Source organism: Gallus gallus, chromosome 2 (assembly GCF_016699485.2).
Source record: "Gallus gallus isolate bGalGal1 chromosome 2, bGalGal1.mat.broiler.GRCg7b, whole genome shotgun sequence".
NCBI classification, from domain to species: domain Eukaryota; kingdom Metazoa; phylum Chordata; class Aves; order Galliformes; family Phasianidae; genus Gallus; species Gallus gallus.
The window spans coordinates 29678921-29698617 of record NC_052533.1 but is presented as its reverse complement, the minus strand read 5'-3'; the positions used below and the strand labels follow the sequence as shown (position 1 = coordinate 29698617).

General features: G+C 38.0%; 1 protein-coding gene across 11 annotated transcripts; it reads left to right on the top strand.

Moving 5' to 3' along the window:
• Positions 1-2502: 2502 nt before the first annotated feature.
• TMEM196 (transmembrane protein 196) lies at positions 2503-19440 on the top strand. 11 transcript variants are annotated; one of them, XM_015281865.4, is made up of 5 exons: positions 2503-2770; positions 12265-12321; positions 14137-14391; positions 16222-16295; positions 18598-19440. In XM_015281865.4, exons 1-5 carry the CDS (start codon positions 2624-2626, stop codon positions 18602-18604), a joined length of 540 nt encoding a protein of 179 aa, XP_015137351.2. In that variant the 5' UTR covers positions 2503-2623; the 3' UTR covers positions 18605-19440. The 11 variants fall into 11 exon arrangements, with proteins under 11 accessions (XP_015137351.2, XP_004939393.3, XP_004939397.2 ...); XM_004939336.5 differs by having other exon boundaries at positions 2503-2782; XM_004939340.5 differs by having other exon boundaries at positions 2503-2788.
• Positions 19441-19697: the final 257 nt, after the last annotated feature.

The following is a 19697-nucleotide window of genomic DNA, read 5'->3' as shown; positions in this document are numbered from 1 at the left end:
ACTCCTTAATGCCGTAAAGATGTAAGCATGTGCTAAAAAGTATGCATGAATAGTCCCATGTGTAAAGTTAATTGCCTAGATCAGCACATAATGACAATGCAACACCACAGTACAAATAAACTAAAATGATTACATGGACAAAGACTGTATCTTTTCATTTTAAAAAGATAATGATTAGAATATTACATTTCCTTCCTGCCCTTATTTGAAAGGTGCAAAACAGAGATAACTCACACAGCTCCTCCTGGCCAGTCTTATTAACTCTGACTGAGGTCTCGCTCAGCTCTTCACCTCCCTGCAGTCTGCAGATTAGAAAGCAAGCACCCAGAGCTCTTCCTCTCCTGTCACTGGGCTCCAGTTTTATATCCCTGTTGTAACAACTATCACATGAAGTGATCTCCATCTAGGACACAATTTTCATAAGGTCTCTTTCCACCATCTTTCTGACAGCTTATTATGACTGAAGTGGAAATGTTACGTAAAACAAGCTGTTTATGGAAATCTTATTTCTGTCACATGAGTTTTACCCTGGCACTCTCTGGCTGGAAGTATTAAATATATTAATTATATCTGTCATTATGCAATTCCTCTCCTATCACCACTGGTTTTTATAGTCCTGGTAAAATATACTCTGAGCAGTAAAACTGTTGCACCTTAGGACACTTTAACGTTTATAACAATCTGACATAATAAGGATACTGTCATTGCAGAAACACCTTCCTACACCCATGTGAGTACTTGAAAATCTGTGCTTTCTCCATCCTCCCACATAAATATAGCAGCTTAGCAACTTTTATGCTGTGACTTGATTTTTTAATGATAGGAGATGTCAGGTACCATTTAAAACACAAGAAATGAAAAGGGGACAATTCAGCTTTAACTATAATACAGGTACAGATGTAGTCACTTGCCTTGCTTCTGTGAACTGAGAAAAGCATCAGAAAATATGAAACAGCTAAAGTTTTAAAGAGATCTTAATGAAAGAAGACTTTTCTTTCCATCTTGGATATGCATAGAACATTAACAGCTGAGGGTGACAGACTGATGCCAGCCCAGTTCCATTCACAGCAATTAAGTATGCACGATTTCTACAAATGAGATCTGAACTCTGGACTGCATTGTTGAATCTCACCTTCTCAAGTGTGTATAATATATGCGTACTGCTTATTCTCCTCTCATAAGAGTGATTCAATGCATGTCTTTTCAAAGCACGAGACAGAAACTTCGGAGGCCAAAGACATCAGGATCCTGCTGCTTTTATACTCTAGCCTCCCAACTGTACCATCAAAATGGTGGGTATGTCTAGACTACTATTCTGGATTCTGATGCCTGAATACAGGGTTTCCATACAGGTTAAGAATTTTCCATTTTTGCCTGCAGAGAATAACTCCATATGAAATGTGTTAATAGTAGCAATATAATAAAATAATGCATATAGAAAAAAATATATATATCCTGTAGGATGTTGCTATTTTTGAAGCATGATGGGGTAGAATTGTTCATGTAGTCTTTCTGGCCTATTAAGGTGAACAGTTCACAAGCTGATTATCCATATTTATGAGAGCACATGTTCTAGACTGAGTATATGTCTCCACTATATCTCGGTTGTAAAACTGTAGTAAGAGTGGCAAAGCCTTCCCAGTAGAGGAGGACCAGAAATAGGAATTGGTACCAAGTAATTCAGGATGGTTCAATAAGCGGCTGTTGATCTCTTATTATATTTTGTTTTGCTGGTCATTTACTTTAGGACTGAGACAGTTCTGGCCATTGTCAGAGTGACAGGACTGTCTACAGCAGTTGCCTATTTTGGCAGCAGCATTTTGGAAGAGATCTGAGAGTTTGCAGTGGTTAGATATGACAGACTCCAGCCCTTTTACTCATACAAAGGAAAGATGGACTTCCTCCTGCTTTTTGATAGAAGCCCCTGGGATGAGAGGCTTGCGCACACTTCATCCAGGGGGCTCACTTTTTGTGCAAGTATTGCGGGACAGAGGACGTGTGCGAACCAGGTGCCGGGGGGAGGACGGGAGGAAGGCGCCGTGCCTTGTGGCCCTGGGGCGGGGCTGTCGAAGCGCCTCGCCCGTGCATTGGGTCTAGATTCATACATAAATATAGCTGAGGTGGGCTCGCCACGCTCCTCTCCCCTCCACCCCCAACCCAAGAAGAGAAAGAGGGGGAGAAATTTAAAAAAAAAAAAAAATCCCAGTGAGGTCATTTCAATGTGAGCGCAGGAGGCGATCAGACAAGGTCGACTTTTCCGGAGGAGGCGCAGCCCCTGAGGAGCGTGGTGCTGCATACCGCCGCGCTGCCCGGCCGGCCGCCAGCGGCGCCCTGTCCCCGCCGCCGGCCCGGCACCTTGGAGAGCTCCGCGCCACCGCCGCCGCCGCACTCGCTACCGGTCGGGCGCTGCGCGGCGCTGCGCGGCTCTGCGCGGGGCCCGGCGGCGCCGGGGCCGCCCCACCGCCCCTCGGCAGCTCTCGGCGGTCGCGGATGCTCCGCTCCGCCCCGGCTGCCGGCGAAGGAAGAAAAGTTTGGGGGCGACTTAGGGCCGCGGGAGCGGCGGAGGAGAAGGCGGAGGCGCGGTTTCCCCGGCTGATCGGGAAGGAAGGATGACCGAGGGAGGATGTGCACCAGCAGCCAGATCATCGGGAGCCTCCTGGTGCTCTCCGTGCTGGAGATAGGGTTAGGGGTGTCCAGCGTGGCCGTGGGGGCGGTCAGTTTCAGCCTGGTCCTCACAGAGCATAAACCTCAACTGGGAGACTCTTCTCCGGTATGGAGCGGGGTGTGTGTACGTTAGCCATTTCACTCTCTCTTTAACTCTTTACGGTGATGATCAGACCGTGCAAAGGCACCCCCGTCCCCTCCCTTCCCTTTCCTTCCCTTCCGCGTGTGCATGCTGCGCCGGGAGCCGCGCCGGGTCCATTTCCGATGTGCATGGGGTATAGTCTGCATTCTCGCGGGGCGGCGGGACGGCACGGCGGGAGGAGATGTGTCTGTGTCGGGGCATGGGAACATTTCTTTCTCGGTATTTTTTTTTCTTTTTTTTTCTTTTGTTATTATTATCATTTTATTTTGCTGTAAACAACTGAACTTTCTGTGAACCCATTCTCACACTGCCTCAAGAGCTCCCAGCATTAAGGAGCCCGGGCCATAGCTTGTAATCTTCAAATTACGAGCTCTGTTTTTTTAAAAAGAACAGTCCTGTCCCTTATGGCAAGACTGTCAAAAAGTGTTTTAAAATAATGTCAAGTTGTGAGTTCTGAGCTTCTGGAAGGAAAAGAGAAAGGAAATTGGAAGGAAAATAAAAGATGTTCTCAGGAGCTTCTCGTAAAATGACCATAAATATCAAGCAGCAATAATGGGTTAATAGTAGAAGCGTGTTCATAACAGAGAAGAAGCATGTCCATAACAATGAGCATTTCTCACTTCTCAAAAACCTTTCTTAATTCTTCAGTTTGAGATAAACATGCTTCTAGGAAGAATTTTCCTCCAAATTGTTATGTATCTTTAGGGAGAAAGGAGTAGATAATATTGAAAACTCATCCTAAACATGAGTGGGCATTTTTGAACTCCGCTGTTTTGGTTTTTTTTGCCAGCTTGGATTGAACAACAGTATCTCTAAAAGCATTGCTTGCATTGCTTGAGATGAGATGTTAAGTGCAACAAATTCTGGGTTATTCAACAGTGTAACCTCCTGTGATTTATAGATTAATTCTGACAAAGTGCTTCATGTAATATTCTTACTGTCAATACTTATTAATTATTGACAACAGTCATAAATATCTATGGCAGTACATAAACACATAATTCTGCACTGCAGAACAGGTAGGTGAGATATGAGAATGAAGACACAGTGATGTAGGACACCAGCCAGCAGGTAATGGTATTATCAAAATCAGTTCAAAAAGAAAGGTTTCTGATCATTGCTGATGAAGAAAAAGATTACTCAAAAATGTGTCTATCTGAGAATCTAATGAGGTAACATCCTGGCTTCTGAGAATTCTGACCAGTCTGTGAGATCAGAATTTTATGCAGTGATTGCATTTTGTGACAGTGCAATCACAGCTGATACCATTTCATGACAATGCACATTTCCTGCACAACTGCTTAATTCAGTTCTATGGCTTCTGTTATCCCACAGTTTGTACTAGTCACAGATTCTATCATATTAGATGTTGGCTCCAAGGATCTTACAAACAAAGAAAGAGACAGATGTAGAATTAAAGGATATAAATAAAGAGCAAATCAAAATTGATTGGTATAACAGGTGGTTGCATTAGCACATCAGCAGTCTGGCTGATTTCAAGCTGTTAGTAGGCAGAGATTTAGAGAGAGGTAACACAGGACAGTGAATAAATTTTCCAAGTGATTATAGAAAATTCTGCCCATATGTGAATGTGGAGTCATGGAAGGGAAACCAAAGGGACTTGTTTGAACATGTAACGCCTGGGTAAAGGATGCCCACAATCAGAGGCAGTAGAGACAGGCATCAACTGTTTGACCAATGTCAGCAGGAGGAGTAGACAGAGAGGCCACAAAGAAACCGTACAGCAAAAACAAGTAGTTTATGTTGCATGTAGTAAAGGAAATGAGAAATCAGCAGTATGCAGATGGGGATTACACATCATAAAGGTTTACTTACTTTGCACTGAGCTAAAGAACTTTGTCTAAATTGTCACATCGTTGCATCCTCTTTGTATCTCTCCAGTGGTTCAAATGTCCTGACTAGAGGACTTGCAGTTGATATAGGGCAAGAAAAAAGCCAGAGACCTACTGCTCTCCAGAGATGCTTAGGTCCAAATCAAAAGAACTGGAGAAAGGTCTGTTTACACAATCCTCAGAAATGTGATGCTGCAAAAATGGCATAACTCACCATTCTATTCACTGGATCTTACACTGAGCACATGTTGGCTGTATTAACGAATATGTCTTGCATGAAGTCTGTTATTTTTTTTCTGACTGACATTCTTGAAACAGGGTTTTCCTTTGAGAAATGAACAATGAGAAAAAAGAAAGTGACATTAAAGGAAAAACTGACACTTTGATATGTTAGGATGCAAAACAACACCAGAGTTAAGTGGAACATTATCCTCTAGTAATTTACCTGAATATATACTGAAAACTTTTACCCTGTTCTGCTCTTTACTGATGTGTGTGGAACTCAGCAGAGGCCCAAGTTCATAATGAAACAGATGAAGATAGCATCGCCATGGAAACCTTAGCCTGCATTCCTAAAATTTGGGAATCTTAAAATCTTACACATTCTATCTGTTATACTTGCCTCCCTCTGATGTCTTTTATTTGATATACATTAGCTTTTTTCTTAAGAGTTGTTCTTTCTGTTCATCATCTTCATTCAACCAGATAATCTACTAACACACTTAACTTTAAACATGTGAATCCCACCCATGGGATTAGATACAAGTGAAGTTAAGCTTGGGCTGAGGTGCTCTGATCATTGCATGCTCTGCATTATTTATGAGGAAGCCTGGCAAAGTGGAGTAGACAATAATGAAGAAATGGAAAGCCTAGAGAATGTCTACATCAAAAATGCATGGAAATGGGAAAACAGATTCTAAATTTGTTGTTCTCATTGAAATTGAGCTGGATTAAGACGCTGAGTTGTCTAAAAAGTAGTCAAAATAAAACAGCTGAAGCAAATTCTCCAGAGCACGTGTAGACGAATTTCTTTTACATTATATGCAAACCATTATTTTAAAAATTGGACATGGTAGCTAAATTTGGTTAGTGGCCCTGCATGTGGCAGGGGGGTTCGAGCTTAATGATTCTTGAGGTAACTTCCAACCCAAGCCATTCTATGATTCTATGATTCTATGATAAATTACCAAAATAACATAACATACAGTTCAAAGTCTCTTAAGATGGACGTTCTTGATTTCTGAATGCTCTTTCTGTTTTTTTGTTTGTTTGTTTGCTTGTTTTTTATAATTGCCTTGATACAATCTACTCCACAGGCTCCATAGGCTGTACTTGGTGCCTCCCAGATTTCTGTAACTGGAGACTGAGGCACAGTTCTGAAATCTATCATTCCAATTCAGTTATAGGGTGTACCATAGAAATGATCCATCCAAGGAGCATGCTGAGCAACTACCACTAATACAGCAAGAATGACAGCATCCATTGCAAAGGCTTTTGTACTAAATAAATAAATAAATAGAAGAAGAAGAAAAGAAGATAATATTTTCAACCATATTCATATATATTTTTAAATGGTCATATACTTGCCCATTTATATTTGGAACATAGTAGTTGCATCACTATCACTAGGTACATACTCCCACACATACACGTATATGGCTCTAATTCTCATTTATTCTGCAATGATGAATAAATTCTTGCTACAGACAAGACTATCCCTGAGAAAGAAAGAATGAGACAAAAGCCACATCCTTGGCCAAATGTGCCATCTATATTCACTTACAACAGAGATACTTGACATTTCACTTCTGGTTATGCCCCTCAGAGAGACAGCCTTTTTGCTTATAAATACCTAAATGTATATAATTGATATGTAATCTCTGGACATTTGTCTGTAGCAGCAGATATTCCATAATTCTTGATTGTAGCACAGTAGAATTCTCCCTGTCCATTAAAAATGTGCATTTACAGTTTAGCTATAGAAATTTGCTCCAAGTTGGCATTTAAAACACTCATTTCAATAACTTTTTTTAATCCAGGATTTGAAGGAAAAGAGAAAGGTTCAGTCAGTAGGAACTCTCCCAGAGCAGGACTATCATTTTGGACTATTAAATAATGCTGGTGGCCTAAAATTTTAAAACATTTATTTTTGCATTTAGCTTTTACTGTTGCCAAGTTTCTTTTGGAAAAGAACATCTAGTAATTTTTTTTTTGTTGTTTTGTTTTTAGAGAACACACAAAAACCACACTATTGTTTAATCATGCAGACAAAAGGCAGATGTGATCCTACTTTATTTCAACATGTGCACTGAATTTTCCTCAAACTGACCCTATTTCTGGCTGGCTCCTTATCCTGATTAAATGAATTGCAGCACTGTCAGTGAACTCAGTGGAACTGGAGAGACTTCTGTACCTGTCGATGAGGGAGGATGTACCAAGTGTAGAAGCTTCTTGCCTTGCATAGAATCAGAACAATTCACTCCAGCTGAGGAATCTTTCAGTAGGTTTTCTTTATCATTCAGACCTCCCAGAAGCACACACCAACCTTCAAGATGATCTGTTCACGCAGACTTCTACTGCCTGGCTTGTATTTGGGAGTATCTGTTGAATATAGATTTACTTAAGTATAAGCTGAAATCTTTTGCTAAGGCTTTCATTAACCAGCAGGGAATAATTCTTAATTTATTACTTTTTGAGAATAAAGCAGTCATAATGTAAGTGTTTGATAGAAAACAACATAATTAAAAATCATTTAATATTTGTTATTCTAAAGTAAATTCTAAAGTAAATAAATATTTCTTTGGGATGAGAAGTTGAGTTTTTTTCCGGACAGTGAGATATTTTGTGAATCACTGATGGCACGTAGACATTCAGCTTCAGAGACTCACTTCTAAATTTCCCTGAGTTCTTCTAAAAACCATTTCCCAGTTTTAAAGCATCTCTGAAGGTCTAGAACCAGGTGAAAGGAAACAGTAATCCAACACAGCTTTGAAATAATTTCCTCTATTTCATCAGATACATATGGATGACCTAAAATGCCAGAGGGCTCTCCACTCGATGGATGTAGTCTGTGCTTCTTTGTCATGAGCAATAACTGGTGATCAAGCAGTCCTTACTTTCAGCAGGTTTTCTTCACTCTTTTCTTTATCTCTTCAGAAAGTTTCTATGGACAGATTATTTTCTCAGATGAATTTTATTCACCACTACTTTTGCCTCCTCCTCCAATGAAAAAGAAAAAGAAAAAGAAAAAAGAAAAAAAAAAAAGAAAAAGAGAAGTTTCCTAGATTCAACATGAAGCATAAAAGCAGTTCATTTTCCTCTGCATGATGGAAATCATCAAATCTTTGGCTTTCTGCAAATATAACTAAAACTGAATCTTTTTTTCCAGAATGCAAGTAAGAAAACCTCCTTTTTCCAGGAGAAAGTGATTGAGGCCAAGTCTTATGTTTCAGAGAATATGAAATAGGGATTGGTCCAAGCCACAAAACTTGAATCTAAATTGAGATTTCAGCCTCCTCACCAAAATTTCTGGGTGTTTGCATATGAGCTTCTGTTTCAAGCTCAATTTAATATAAAATATATTAAAGCAAGCTTAAAATTTACATTCTCCTTTTCTGGGTGGTCTTTGTTTCTTTATTCCAAGGTTCAACAGGCCAAAAGAGAGATTTTCAAATGTGCATATTGAACAGAAGCAGGCACAGCTGTAAGTTGAGTGGCAAAGTGTCTACAGGCACATAGGCATCACCTTGCAATCACACTTGTGCTAACAGGAGGACTCTGACTCTGCTAGGTTCCTAGAAAGTTTTCACTGGAAGTGGAAGTGAAGCACTCACAGACTACTGAGATTCAAAAGGACTCTAAGAAGCTTTTGTGTTTTGTGATATCTTCCTCTGGATTTTTTACCAATCATCCAAGAGAGATTCTGCTCTTATCTATTATCAGTTTATGCATTCAGTCCCTGCCTCCTTCTGATAATCTTAACCTGAAATATCATGTATTAGAGCAGGTATGATGAAATTTGCAAGCAAAAGTTACCCCAGAAGTAATGGGAATTGCTTGCAAATAGTGAAATATGTCATTTTTTTAAAGTGAGGTTTTGATCCTTTCACTTATGAATATTCTGATGAATTATAATTGCAAAATAAAATTTAAAACAAGGTACATTTGTGAAACATATCTCTCTAGTTTCCACAGCATCTTGGAGGATTTATTCATTTGGTTTATCCTTCATGAAATGTTTTAGCCTTATTTGCAGTATGAGTAGTGAACACTTGAACAATTGATCAGTCTTTATAAGGAGCTTATCTTCAGTGATATATTTCTTTTCCACTCCTGATTTACTATTTTTTAACACAAGTCTGTTTGCCTTAACTTACTTCAGGTTTGACATAGTTAGAAAATGTAACTACATTAAAGAGTCCAGGAGGTTGGTAAATTGCCTGAATATAATCAATACTCATGTAGAAGGGAGCAATTCCTCAACATGACAGTATTAGTTAGGCATGCATAAACCGCAGTCAAGAGTAGCTCAACAGTTACAAGTCAAGTTTAAATGCTATGGCATATCGACATGAAGATGAAATCTTTCAAGATTACCAAGAATAGATAGGGAGTGGCAATACAGCAGAGCCCCTGATGGCTGTATTCCAGCTGGCAGTATTATAAAAGAGAAGAACTCAAAACGAAAAGATAAACCAGAACAAACACAGGAAATTCCTTTTAAGACTGATGAGTACTCACAGTCTTTTTGTGGTACAAAGAGTCAGAATAGTTTTTCCCATCTACTTTTCACTACTGCTGACTATAGCACTAGGACTTCAAAAATGCTACAGAAAATTACTATAGCACCAAGAAGAAAATTCCAGAGCTGCTACTTAGTCTGTCAAAAAGAAATTATCACAGTCAATCACAAAATGTTGTCTGACTTCCTAAGCTTTCTAAAGGTCTTTACACTGAGAAGCCTGGTTAAGGCAACTCTGTTTGAGCAACGTTCTCGTACTCCACGTCACTAATTTTCTATCTGTAATCAAGATTCCATTTTTTTTTCTAGTAGATCAGAATTCTCTACAGCCTCCAAAGAGAGGAATAAGCATCTTCAAAGCTTTGCATGAGGTTTAATAGCCTGATGTAGTTCAAATTCAGCCATTGGTTTTAATCGCAAAATGACTACCTTTATAAAATAAATAATCATATTGATTTTTGAACAAAACTTTTCTCTGGGAATCATAGAATCATAGAATTATTAAGATTGGAAAAGACCACTAAGATTATCTGGATCAACTGTCAACTCATGTCCACAACCCATCTCCCTCAGTACCACATCTACATGTTTCCTAAAAACCTCCAGGGATGGTGACTCGACCACTTCCTTGGGCAGTTTGTTTCCATAATTGTTATCTAAAAAAAATAGAGAACCACAAAACAACAGATAATAGTTATCCTTTGCTACTCCCCACATGTTTCTCATCAACAGTTTTTAGTATGTTCATGCTCACTAGTTCATTCAGTTTTGCAACTTGCTTGTCTTGTAGTCATATGAATTCTAAAACTTAGGCATGACTTTTACAGGCTTACAGAGAAGAATATTAGTGAACCAGGGATAATCAATTCCTTTGAGTTCTTTGCTTAGTTATCATAGAATAACAAGGTTGGAAAGGACCTATAAGATCACCTAGTCCAATCATTCTTTCACTGCAGAATTATTTCTTAAATCTCTAGAATATATATTTCTTATTTCTTATACTGTTGCATTTCTTATTTATATATTTTTTTCTTGTGTATGTATAATAGATGTACAGAGAAAGAAAATGCATGCAGAAAATAGAGACTGACACAATAAAACCTTACTCCAGGTAGTCCCTTCAAATATTTCAACATCTATGGAATAACCTAATCACTCCGTATTTTTTGGAAGCCAGCATCTTAACATCCTGCAGATCACCTTTTTCAATATTCTTTGAATTTCAACAGGGAAATATTCTAGGTAATATAAGAATATATCACTGAGTAAAGGTGATTTGGAGTGAATTGGGTGTGAAATTTTAAAACTTTACAGAAAGCTTGAGTAAAAACTTACAAAGTAGGTATGCTAGTTAAGAGCTCCTCTGCCTGTGGGAAAATGACAGACAGAGTTGTTCATGTTAGGTTTTGGTTGATCCTGTTTTTATTATTATTATTCCAGCTTTAACAGCAATTATCGGTTGTGTGTGTCCTGAGCCACCCAGTGCCATGGTGTGCATGACTCAGCGCTCTTTATGATCAGATCGGTATTATGTCCATACACCATACATCCCATTCACAGCAGACTGGTAAATAACATGCAGCATTTAACTATATTAACTAACTGTAGGAAACCAATTAAATGGACCTAACTCAGAGCAAAAACACATCTCAAGGCTTACACCTACCTACATGCGTGAACAACTTTATTTGAAAGGGAGATAAACTATACATTAAAGCAGCTCCTCAACTGAGATACTGGAACGGCAAAATTTTGGAGGGTAAATCAAACATATATGAAATATATTCTAGAATGTTGTATAAAAACAACTCTTTTTTTTTTTTTTTTTTTTTTTTTTTTTTGTCTTTCTTCTATTTTTTTAACTGCTTATGTAATAGCCAGGCCTGTTCAGTTGACAAGGTCAACTGAAGCTTTTTGCTAGAAATACAACCTCAGCATAAAAAGGATTTGGAAAAATTCAGTCTTAAAACTACAAAATTACTTCCTGGTAAGGATATAGGAGTAGTTTTACTGAAAGTGGTATGGACTTCTTAACCACGGAGTTTATGAGGTATTGAAGGAATCTTTTGACAGAATTACAAATACCTAGAGAAGACCTTGTTGCTTTTATACAACTAGTGGTGTTCTGCCATGACTGTTCCTTCAGGGACTTCTTAAACTTTTCTATAGGAGGAAAAAGAGACATTAGAGAATGTTACTGGTTTTTGGCAGAGGTCATTAAAACACATTAAGATTTATTCATATCATATCTGCTGGTGTGGGGTTATCTTTGGTTTTCTTAATCAATTTTTGCCTAACGCTTGACATTGTAACTGTCAGATCTGTTTGCAAAAGGGAACTGCATGAAAAAGGACGTATACCTTCATGCTATCTCCTGCAGCATGGACTATCCAGAGTCTGAAACAATTTCTACAGCACACTCTTTGTAACCACATCAACAGATGTCCTAAGTATCTATATTTGCACCCATCAAGTTGACTGACACATACTCTTGCCCAGAGTTCCACTGTCTTGAGGACAAGAATCCATACATGATCCCTCAGTAGTTCCAGGATTAGGGCATTAGGTAGACTTGAAAGTAGATGAAGTAGGATTTGGATCACCAATTACTACCTGATGAAACTTGTTTTTTCTTTTCTATTTTTATGTTTAATCATCCTCAATCTGCCTTCTCAATCTAGTTTCTGCTTGGATAATTGTTTTTAAAGCTGAGTTATATCTTCCTGAAATACAAGGTTTGTAATGAAAATGCTGATAACTACTATCACTGCCTAACCTTCTGCTGTGGTCACTACAGCAACACAGAAAGATTTAAATTTGAGACATTAATGATTAAATAATTGTGTTTTTTTTTTCCTTTTCAGTTTCTGCTTTGTGGCATATGTGGAATATTATGTGCCAAAAAAAAGTCTGGACTTATCGTAAGTTTTTCCAGTACATATATAACACATAAGTATTTGAAAGGCATACTTATCTAACTTGAACTTTCTATTTGAGATGTACTGTTTCCAAGTGTTTCTGGTAAAAAATCAGTAAACATTGCAAGCCAGCAGTCCAAAGAAAGCAATCGGTACCTTGGGTTCATCAAGCAATACACAGCAGTTCTGAAATTGCCTATTTATGTCATGCCTATTTAAGCTATAAATCCCTAATTCTCCCTATGTGGATGGAAAAACTCTTGACAGAAACCTACAACAGATCAAGAAAGAGTTCCCCAACACTGCACTGAATTTTCTTTCCTTCTTTTCTAAAGAAGGGATGAAAATTCACCTTTGTAAAGTGGGGTATGACTATGCTACAACTTCAGTGAAGTTACTAAGTTTAATTTTAGGTTTTTTTTTTTCTCTTTCTGGTTTTAATAACTTCTTTTTTGTGATCAGAATTGTGAAAGACAGTTTTAGGATGATGAACTTTTATTTCTAAAAATCAGAAATACAGTCATTTTTCTGACTGCAGCAAAATCGTGTGATTGAAACAGACCTTTTGTCACCGCAGACCTTTTGTGTTTATGTTAAAGACCCAGCCCTATTATAAGCGATAATGTCTGGCTTTAATTCTCAGTCAGTTTGGATGTCCTGCTGTGCACACATGGGAGTCTTGTAAAACAAGTATAAGTGTGAAGGGAATCGACCTCTCTCTCTCTTACTATTTTTGAATACCAATGAATTACTCCAAAGTCTGTTCCAATGACAGTGTCATTTTTTTAAAACATGTTGACCATACTCATTTCCTAAAAGCTGTCTGTTCTGATGGTCTCAAGCAGTAGTCATTTCCTAGTGGACTGCAGAGTAGAGTCTGATTGCCACCTCCCTGACAAAATTCTCATCTCAGTTGGGCACAGAAGTAGTCTATAAGGTTCCATTAAACTGTTTATTTAATATTAAATAAGTAGATATATAAAGCCATACTGAGTCATATCAAAGGCCCATCTAGATCAATGTCTGGGGAAGTGAATACAGCAATCATTTAGCAATAGGCCCATAATAAGGTCTTTTGACCTCAAGTGATTTGTGGCTGAAAGACATCCTGAACCAGAGGTGACATCTTTGTGATTATAGTAATGAGGTCTTTAAATATGTTTCAATAATTGCAGCCTGTTTCACTTCCCAAAAGCATTTTAACCACATTAAAAAAAAAAAAAAAGTAGTCTGCTCTATACTGCAGTAGAGATGCCTCAATTTTTTTTTAATTTCTGTTGTTTCCTTGTCCAGCACACTCACGTTGAACACATTTGGAGCCCCCACAAAAAAACAAACAAACAAACAAAAAAAACTGTAGAAGTCTGCAAATTGGTATTAGACTGAACAAATTAGAATCAAACAAGAGAACAAGAGGCACAGGCAGTTGTTACACAAACAAGAGAGAATTGCACAAATGCATGAGGCATTCACTTATGAGGATTGATGAGAAACTGCATAATAGAAAATTATGATGTATTCTGTTACATTACTGTCCTGAATGAAAGATTGGAAATCAGAAGATTTGTATCCTAGTAGTCTTTTCATTTATTATTTTTTTAGCACTGGCAACTCAGCCTACCAAACCTTACCTTCCATGCAACATCAATCTTAACTGTTGTACATATGAGAGTACTGTATTCCCTTGGAGTTCTGTGGGAGCTGTGGGAGTTACAAACTGAATATTAGTGAAAGATCTGAGTTGGTCTCATTTTTTATATGAATGAACCTGTCTCCGAGAAATGTTACTGTGACATAACCTCTCGTCTTTCCTGACAGATGATACTTTTTTCTGCCTGTTGCATCTGTGGACTAATCGGAGGAATTTTAAATTTTCAATTTCTTCGTGCTCTCACAAAGAAGTCGTCCGCTCTCTATTCTTTGCATCTTGCCTCCATGTCTCTTGCATGCATTGGAATTGGTGGTTGCACCCTTTCTTCATGGCTCACTTGTCGGCTAGCCAGCTATGAACAAAGGCGAATGTTCTCAGAGAGAGAACATTCATTGCATCACTCCCATGAAATGGCAGAAAAAGTGAGTTGTGTGTTTTTCTTTATTTGTTCTGCTTCCCTTAAAAAATTACTGTATGTGTTAATGTATACAATTGGCAATAAGTGTATTCAATTTTCAGTTTTATATGAGACAGAGCTTCTGGGAAATGAAACGCTGCCATTCTGTGTACGCTTTATTATGTTGCGTTATATGGAGCTATTTTTAGGTACTGTATATTTGCAGTACATCCATTTCAATGAAGTACATCCATTTTCAGCATAATTCCATTGTATAGCTATCCAGGGGCTCAGCTGCTAAATATAGCACTTCATAAATAATTGGAAGCCTTATTAATATGGATTATCATGTACTGTACCGTGAAAAAGCACAGAATGCTTTCTGTAACCACATCATTGCATGCTTCCAGGTTTAATAAATTTCTTCCTCTCCCAAGTACTCAGTTTATAATGTAGGTTATTTAAACACAAAAGCCGTAGCTCGCAAACCTAGAAGACTAAACCTAAGCACCTAAGGGATATTTAGACACCTAAATGAAACCGGTCTGATTTGCAGTGGCACCAAGCATTTATTGCCTTTCTCTGCTAAAAGGAAGCTTACCACAGTGTAAAGTTGAGTATATAAGGACAAAAATAAATAAATAAATTTAATGTAATTCTTGAAATAAGCAATTGAAATCAGGGATCTGATTCATTTTCAAGGAATAGAATGTTTACTTACACCCTGCTCTTTATGCTTTGGGTTAGTATCCAATGACTTTCATTTGAGAAATGACTAGAGAAAGGAACAGCAGTCATGCGGACTGCCTATCTAAGCTGCCACATGACAGTTCAGATTACAGCTAAGTTCAACTACTGAGATATCTGAGTATTAGTGAGAGGATTCATTCATTCAGACTGTAGAATGTTTTCAGATTCCCTGGTCACAATATAGCAACTAATTGTCCATTAAGTAAGTGTTGTCACTATTCTTAGATTTATTTTTTTTTTTATCTGCAATGAGAATCCAAGCAGAAATTCAGATTAATTCACCTTAGAAAATGTGTGAAACAAGTTTTTAAAATTATTTAGTATAGGTTACAACAGCAACATAAAACAGGACAATAAAATCTAGGGAAGAAATACATTTCTCCTTCTCATTTTAAAATGAAGCATAATTCTGATAAGCTACACAGGCAAATATTATCATGGTCTTGCAGATGGTAGGCTAGATCCTGCCTTTCAAGGAGGCTCTTACCTCAGTAAGGACAAAGATGAAGCCCATCTGAGGCAAAAAGAGAAAAGTATAGACAAAAGAAATGGCTTGGCAAAAAGTCTTTCAAAAAGCAAGCAACTGCTAACCCTAGCAATGTGGGCTGGAGATGACCATGTACAGCAGTAGTTCACTGCCCCATTTGCTTGCTTGTTGATCTACTGAGGTTTTAGACAAGTAGCTGAGAAGACTGCCAGATGCCCACTTACCTTGGGTGAAGAGCCATGATGCATGAGCAGAGCAACTTTATTGCACATGCTCAGTGAATGTGAGATGAGCTCCACCAGTGGTGGACTCACTGCATGTATGTAGAATCAAGTATGCATGTGCAGTTGATCTTGTCTGGGACTTCTCAGACCTGCAGAATGCAGACTGCCTGCTGCTGGCAGGTCTGAGTACGTTAGCTCAAGGCATGCCCTTAAAAATAATGAAGGCTACTTAAAAATAGTTATAATAAATTAGGCTTTAATTTAAAAAATAGATTTAGTGTTTTATATATAAAACTATTTTGTATATTTATACTGATATACAGTAATATGGACGTGTACTGCATGTGTATTTGTTTGTGCTATATTTATTGTATAATTGTTATATTTATATTAGAGATTGAGGGGTATTGAAATAACCGACCTGCCCAGCTGCCCGGTGGTTCCCCCGACACCAGAGTTACCTGCAAGGTACGCTGACCACTAGGGAGCTACCACGCTGTTATGTCACCTCAGGAAGTGCCATCTCTAAGAGGAAGTCACAGTTTTAGCTAATCAAAGTTGGCTGATGCTGTGATGTCACTCTGGGTCAGGAATGGTGCTTCCAGATGGTGACATAATTCTCTGTGGTGAATGCTGCAATCTGGAAGTAAGTTGAGTATTTAAAATATTCACCCTAGTTACAGACATCCAAATGCTCTTATTTGGATGTTGCCTCCATTGATTCACTTTGCTTCTAATCTGTGTGCTTCTTCATTTCTTGAATTCAGCAACACCTTTTAATTTATTAATCCTTTTATTTTTGAGGATAGAAATATTGGGGAAAATAAATGGTTCTGATTTTTTTCTGAAGTTCTGATGATATTTGAATAGCTAATGTCTACAGAGAATTCAAGTGGTAAAACTGACAAAAGGAAACACATTTTGTCACTCACTCATGGCTAGCCTTATGACAGAGCATTACTTTTTACTTGTGGCTGATAGTTAATATTAAATTACACTGGTGTTCTTTCTCCCTTTCCCAGCTGACCAATAATTTCAGTTTATATCAGACAAAGGTTTCAGGCACCTACAAGTTGGCAGCTGTATTGCTTTGTTTCCGAGCAGGTAGCCTCCAGACGGAGATCTAGAAAACAATGTTAGGTACATGTGTTCCTCTTCAGCTTTTAAGGAGAATAAGTCACCATGTAAAAACACCTAGCATCAGTATCCAAACAGATCTGAGTGATAGAAAATGCTCAAAATTTGGAAAGTTTACACTCTGCTATTTGAAGCCTGTGCTTGATTACAAACTATTGGTTGGCTTGTTCACTTGGTTTCATGGCCCTAAGTTTACTTTGTAGAGAGAATAGTAAGTCTCTTCTTTCAAAAAACATAAAGGAAACAATTAAGTTTTGTGATCTATTTTAGATTGTAGCTTTATGTGAAACTTTGAGTTCTGGTCCGTGTGTCCTATACTATATATAAATGCAATAAGTGGATTAAAAGGAGAAAGAAAGGGGTGAACTGGGAATAAAGACCAGGCCCCATAATTGCCTTATCTTTACCAAGTTTACCAGCTACAATACTAAAGAGTCAGAGCTTTTCCTTCTATCCTTTCCCTTCTCTTTTTTCAGCCCAGTGATTCTTGCTTTATTTTCTTGACAGAAACTTCCACAGGAAGGGTGAAAAATACAACTATTTTCTTCAGCATTTCCTCTACCTATACCTAGGAAGTATAAGAGGGGAATTTTAATATTTCCATGCAGAAAAAAGCTACTGGTTCTCAAGCAAATATTTTAAAACTAGCATAACAGTGGTACCCTTACCTTATCTGTCTAAGTTTTAAAAGAATAGACCAAACTGCATGTTTATGTGCACTCACTGGCACTGGTGGATGTTCTCTGGGATCTGTCATTGGATGTAAGCAACAGATCACTTTATTTCCGCATCCTAATTCAATTTGGTGTGAAATAGGCTTAGGACTGCTCAAAATCAGGCATTTCTGAGCATAAATTCCACAAGGCTTAGCAGTCTTGAAGGTCAGAGAAGTGCTTAATGAATGTAGTCATCTGAGGGCTTAGAGAGCTGCTAAGTAGGTATGGTTTGAACCACAATTTGAGAGTTAGAAAATCTTAACTCCAAACAAATCCTGGTTTAGGTGCCTTAGGATTCTGACTCATGAGCAGGTCACCTTTCTTTGGGATGACTCATCTGCCACTTGAACAGCAACTGCTGAATTGCTAAAAGCGTAGTCTGGAAAATTAAGGGAAAATCAAAATCAGTCCTATCCCAAGACAAGTAGTCACCACTCAGGCATCAAAGCCCTTGGATTCTTCTTTGGATCTAGATTTACATGACAAAATGTCTATCCCAGCTGGCATCAAATAGCATCTATTTGTAGTATGTCAGTATAGGAAAAAGGTTTGAATGGAAATGAAAACTTGATTACTGTCTCGTTCCTTTGTAGATCACTGCACAAGTGTGAGTTGAGACACTTTCAAAGGACAGTGTCACAAAACTTGCAGGGATGCCATCAATGCTTTATACATGGTCTGAGAGTAATGTACAACTCAATCAGTATCAACGAGTCAAGAAGCTTTCCAATGTACTTAATTTACATATGAAGAATATTTTTCCTTTACAGTAAAATGTACAAAGCTAAATAAAAAATGTAGTTTTACAGAATGTTTGGCATTCAGAATTTAAGTATTTATTCCAACCTTAGCAAACCAAATTCCAAACACCATGAGCTAATTGTAATTTGTATCAATGTTTTCTTTTCTTATTGTAGGAAATGACAGACAACCTAAGCAATGGTGGCCCACATCTGATTTATAATGGAAGCGTATACTAAGAGATTTTTTAAAGTTCCATGGAATGAAGTGGTTTTAGAATTTTCTTCAGGAAAATAAAAATGACTTCCAGAAATTGAGAAAATGGAACTATCTTAGCTTTTATGGCTCAAGTGTCACAACTGCAGAACAGCACAGTTGCATTTCCCTTTTAGAAACATCTTCAAAATTTATCTCCTAAACATTTTGCGGATATACAGTATTTATTCACTTCCTGGATACTCTTTGTCTGAAAAACTTTTCAGAATTGTGATAGTATTTGAAATAGACTTCTCAAGACTCTTCTTATGAAGACTCAAAAACCAGAAAAAATAATGTAACTGTACCACACCTAGCCCAACCACATGATTCCTGGAGAGAGCGGAAGAGGGCAGAGGAAGGATGGCTCAGAAGAATTTTCTTGTCCTCTGTGGTCAGCAGCATCTGGTGTAATACGGTGGCCTCAGATCATGTGGCATGGTACCAGCAACGCATCTGCACAAGCCTCCTTTTCACACTGCAAATGCATCCAGCCTCAGTTTGCCCAGTAGATTGTATCAAAAAGAGAGTGCAAATCTACTCTTCCAAAACGCTCCCATCTCACATGCAGAGTGTAAATGAACAGTGTGCTGAAAACAACACCAATGTCTTTGTTTTGAAAGACAGAATGCTCTAAGAATGCCATAAATCAAAACCTCAACAATGCCTTGTTGTAAAGAAATTGTAAATATTTCCAATTTGTGAATGAAGTATATTTCGTAATTTGTTCATAAAAGATGACAAATAAAATGAAATCCAAAACATTTATTTTAGAGATCTTTTTTTTTGTCTTGCTAGAATGATCGGCAAGGCCTTACCATCACACTTGCAGTATTGCACAACTTGTTGGAAGGTTCTTAAAGAAACAAAGCAAGCTCTGAAAGGATAAAAATGAAAGTTGAAGCAAGGTATTAGCATGGGCAGGACATACTGGCATTTTTGAACACCTGTAACCAACTTAGGAGTCTGTTAAAGCAATGTATATGTTAAAGTATCAGCTTTAACTGACCTCAAAGTCTAT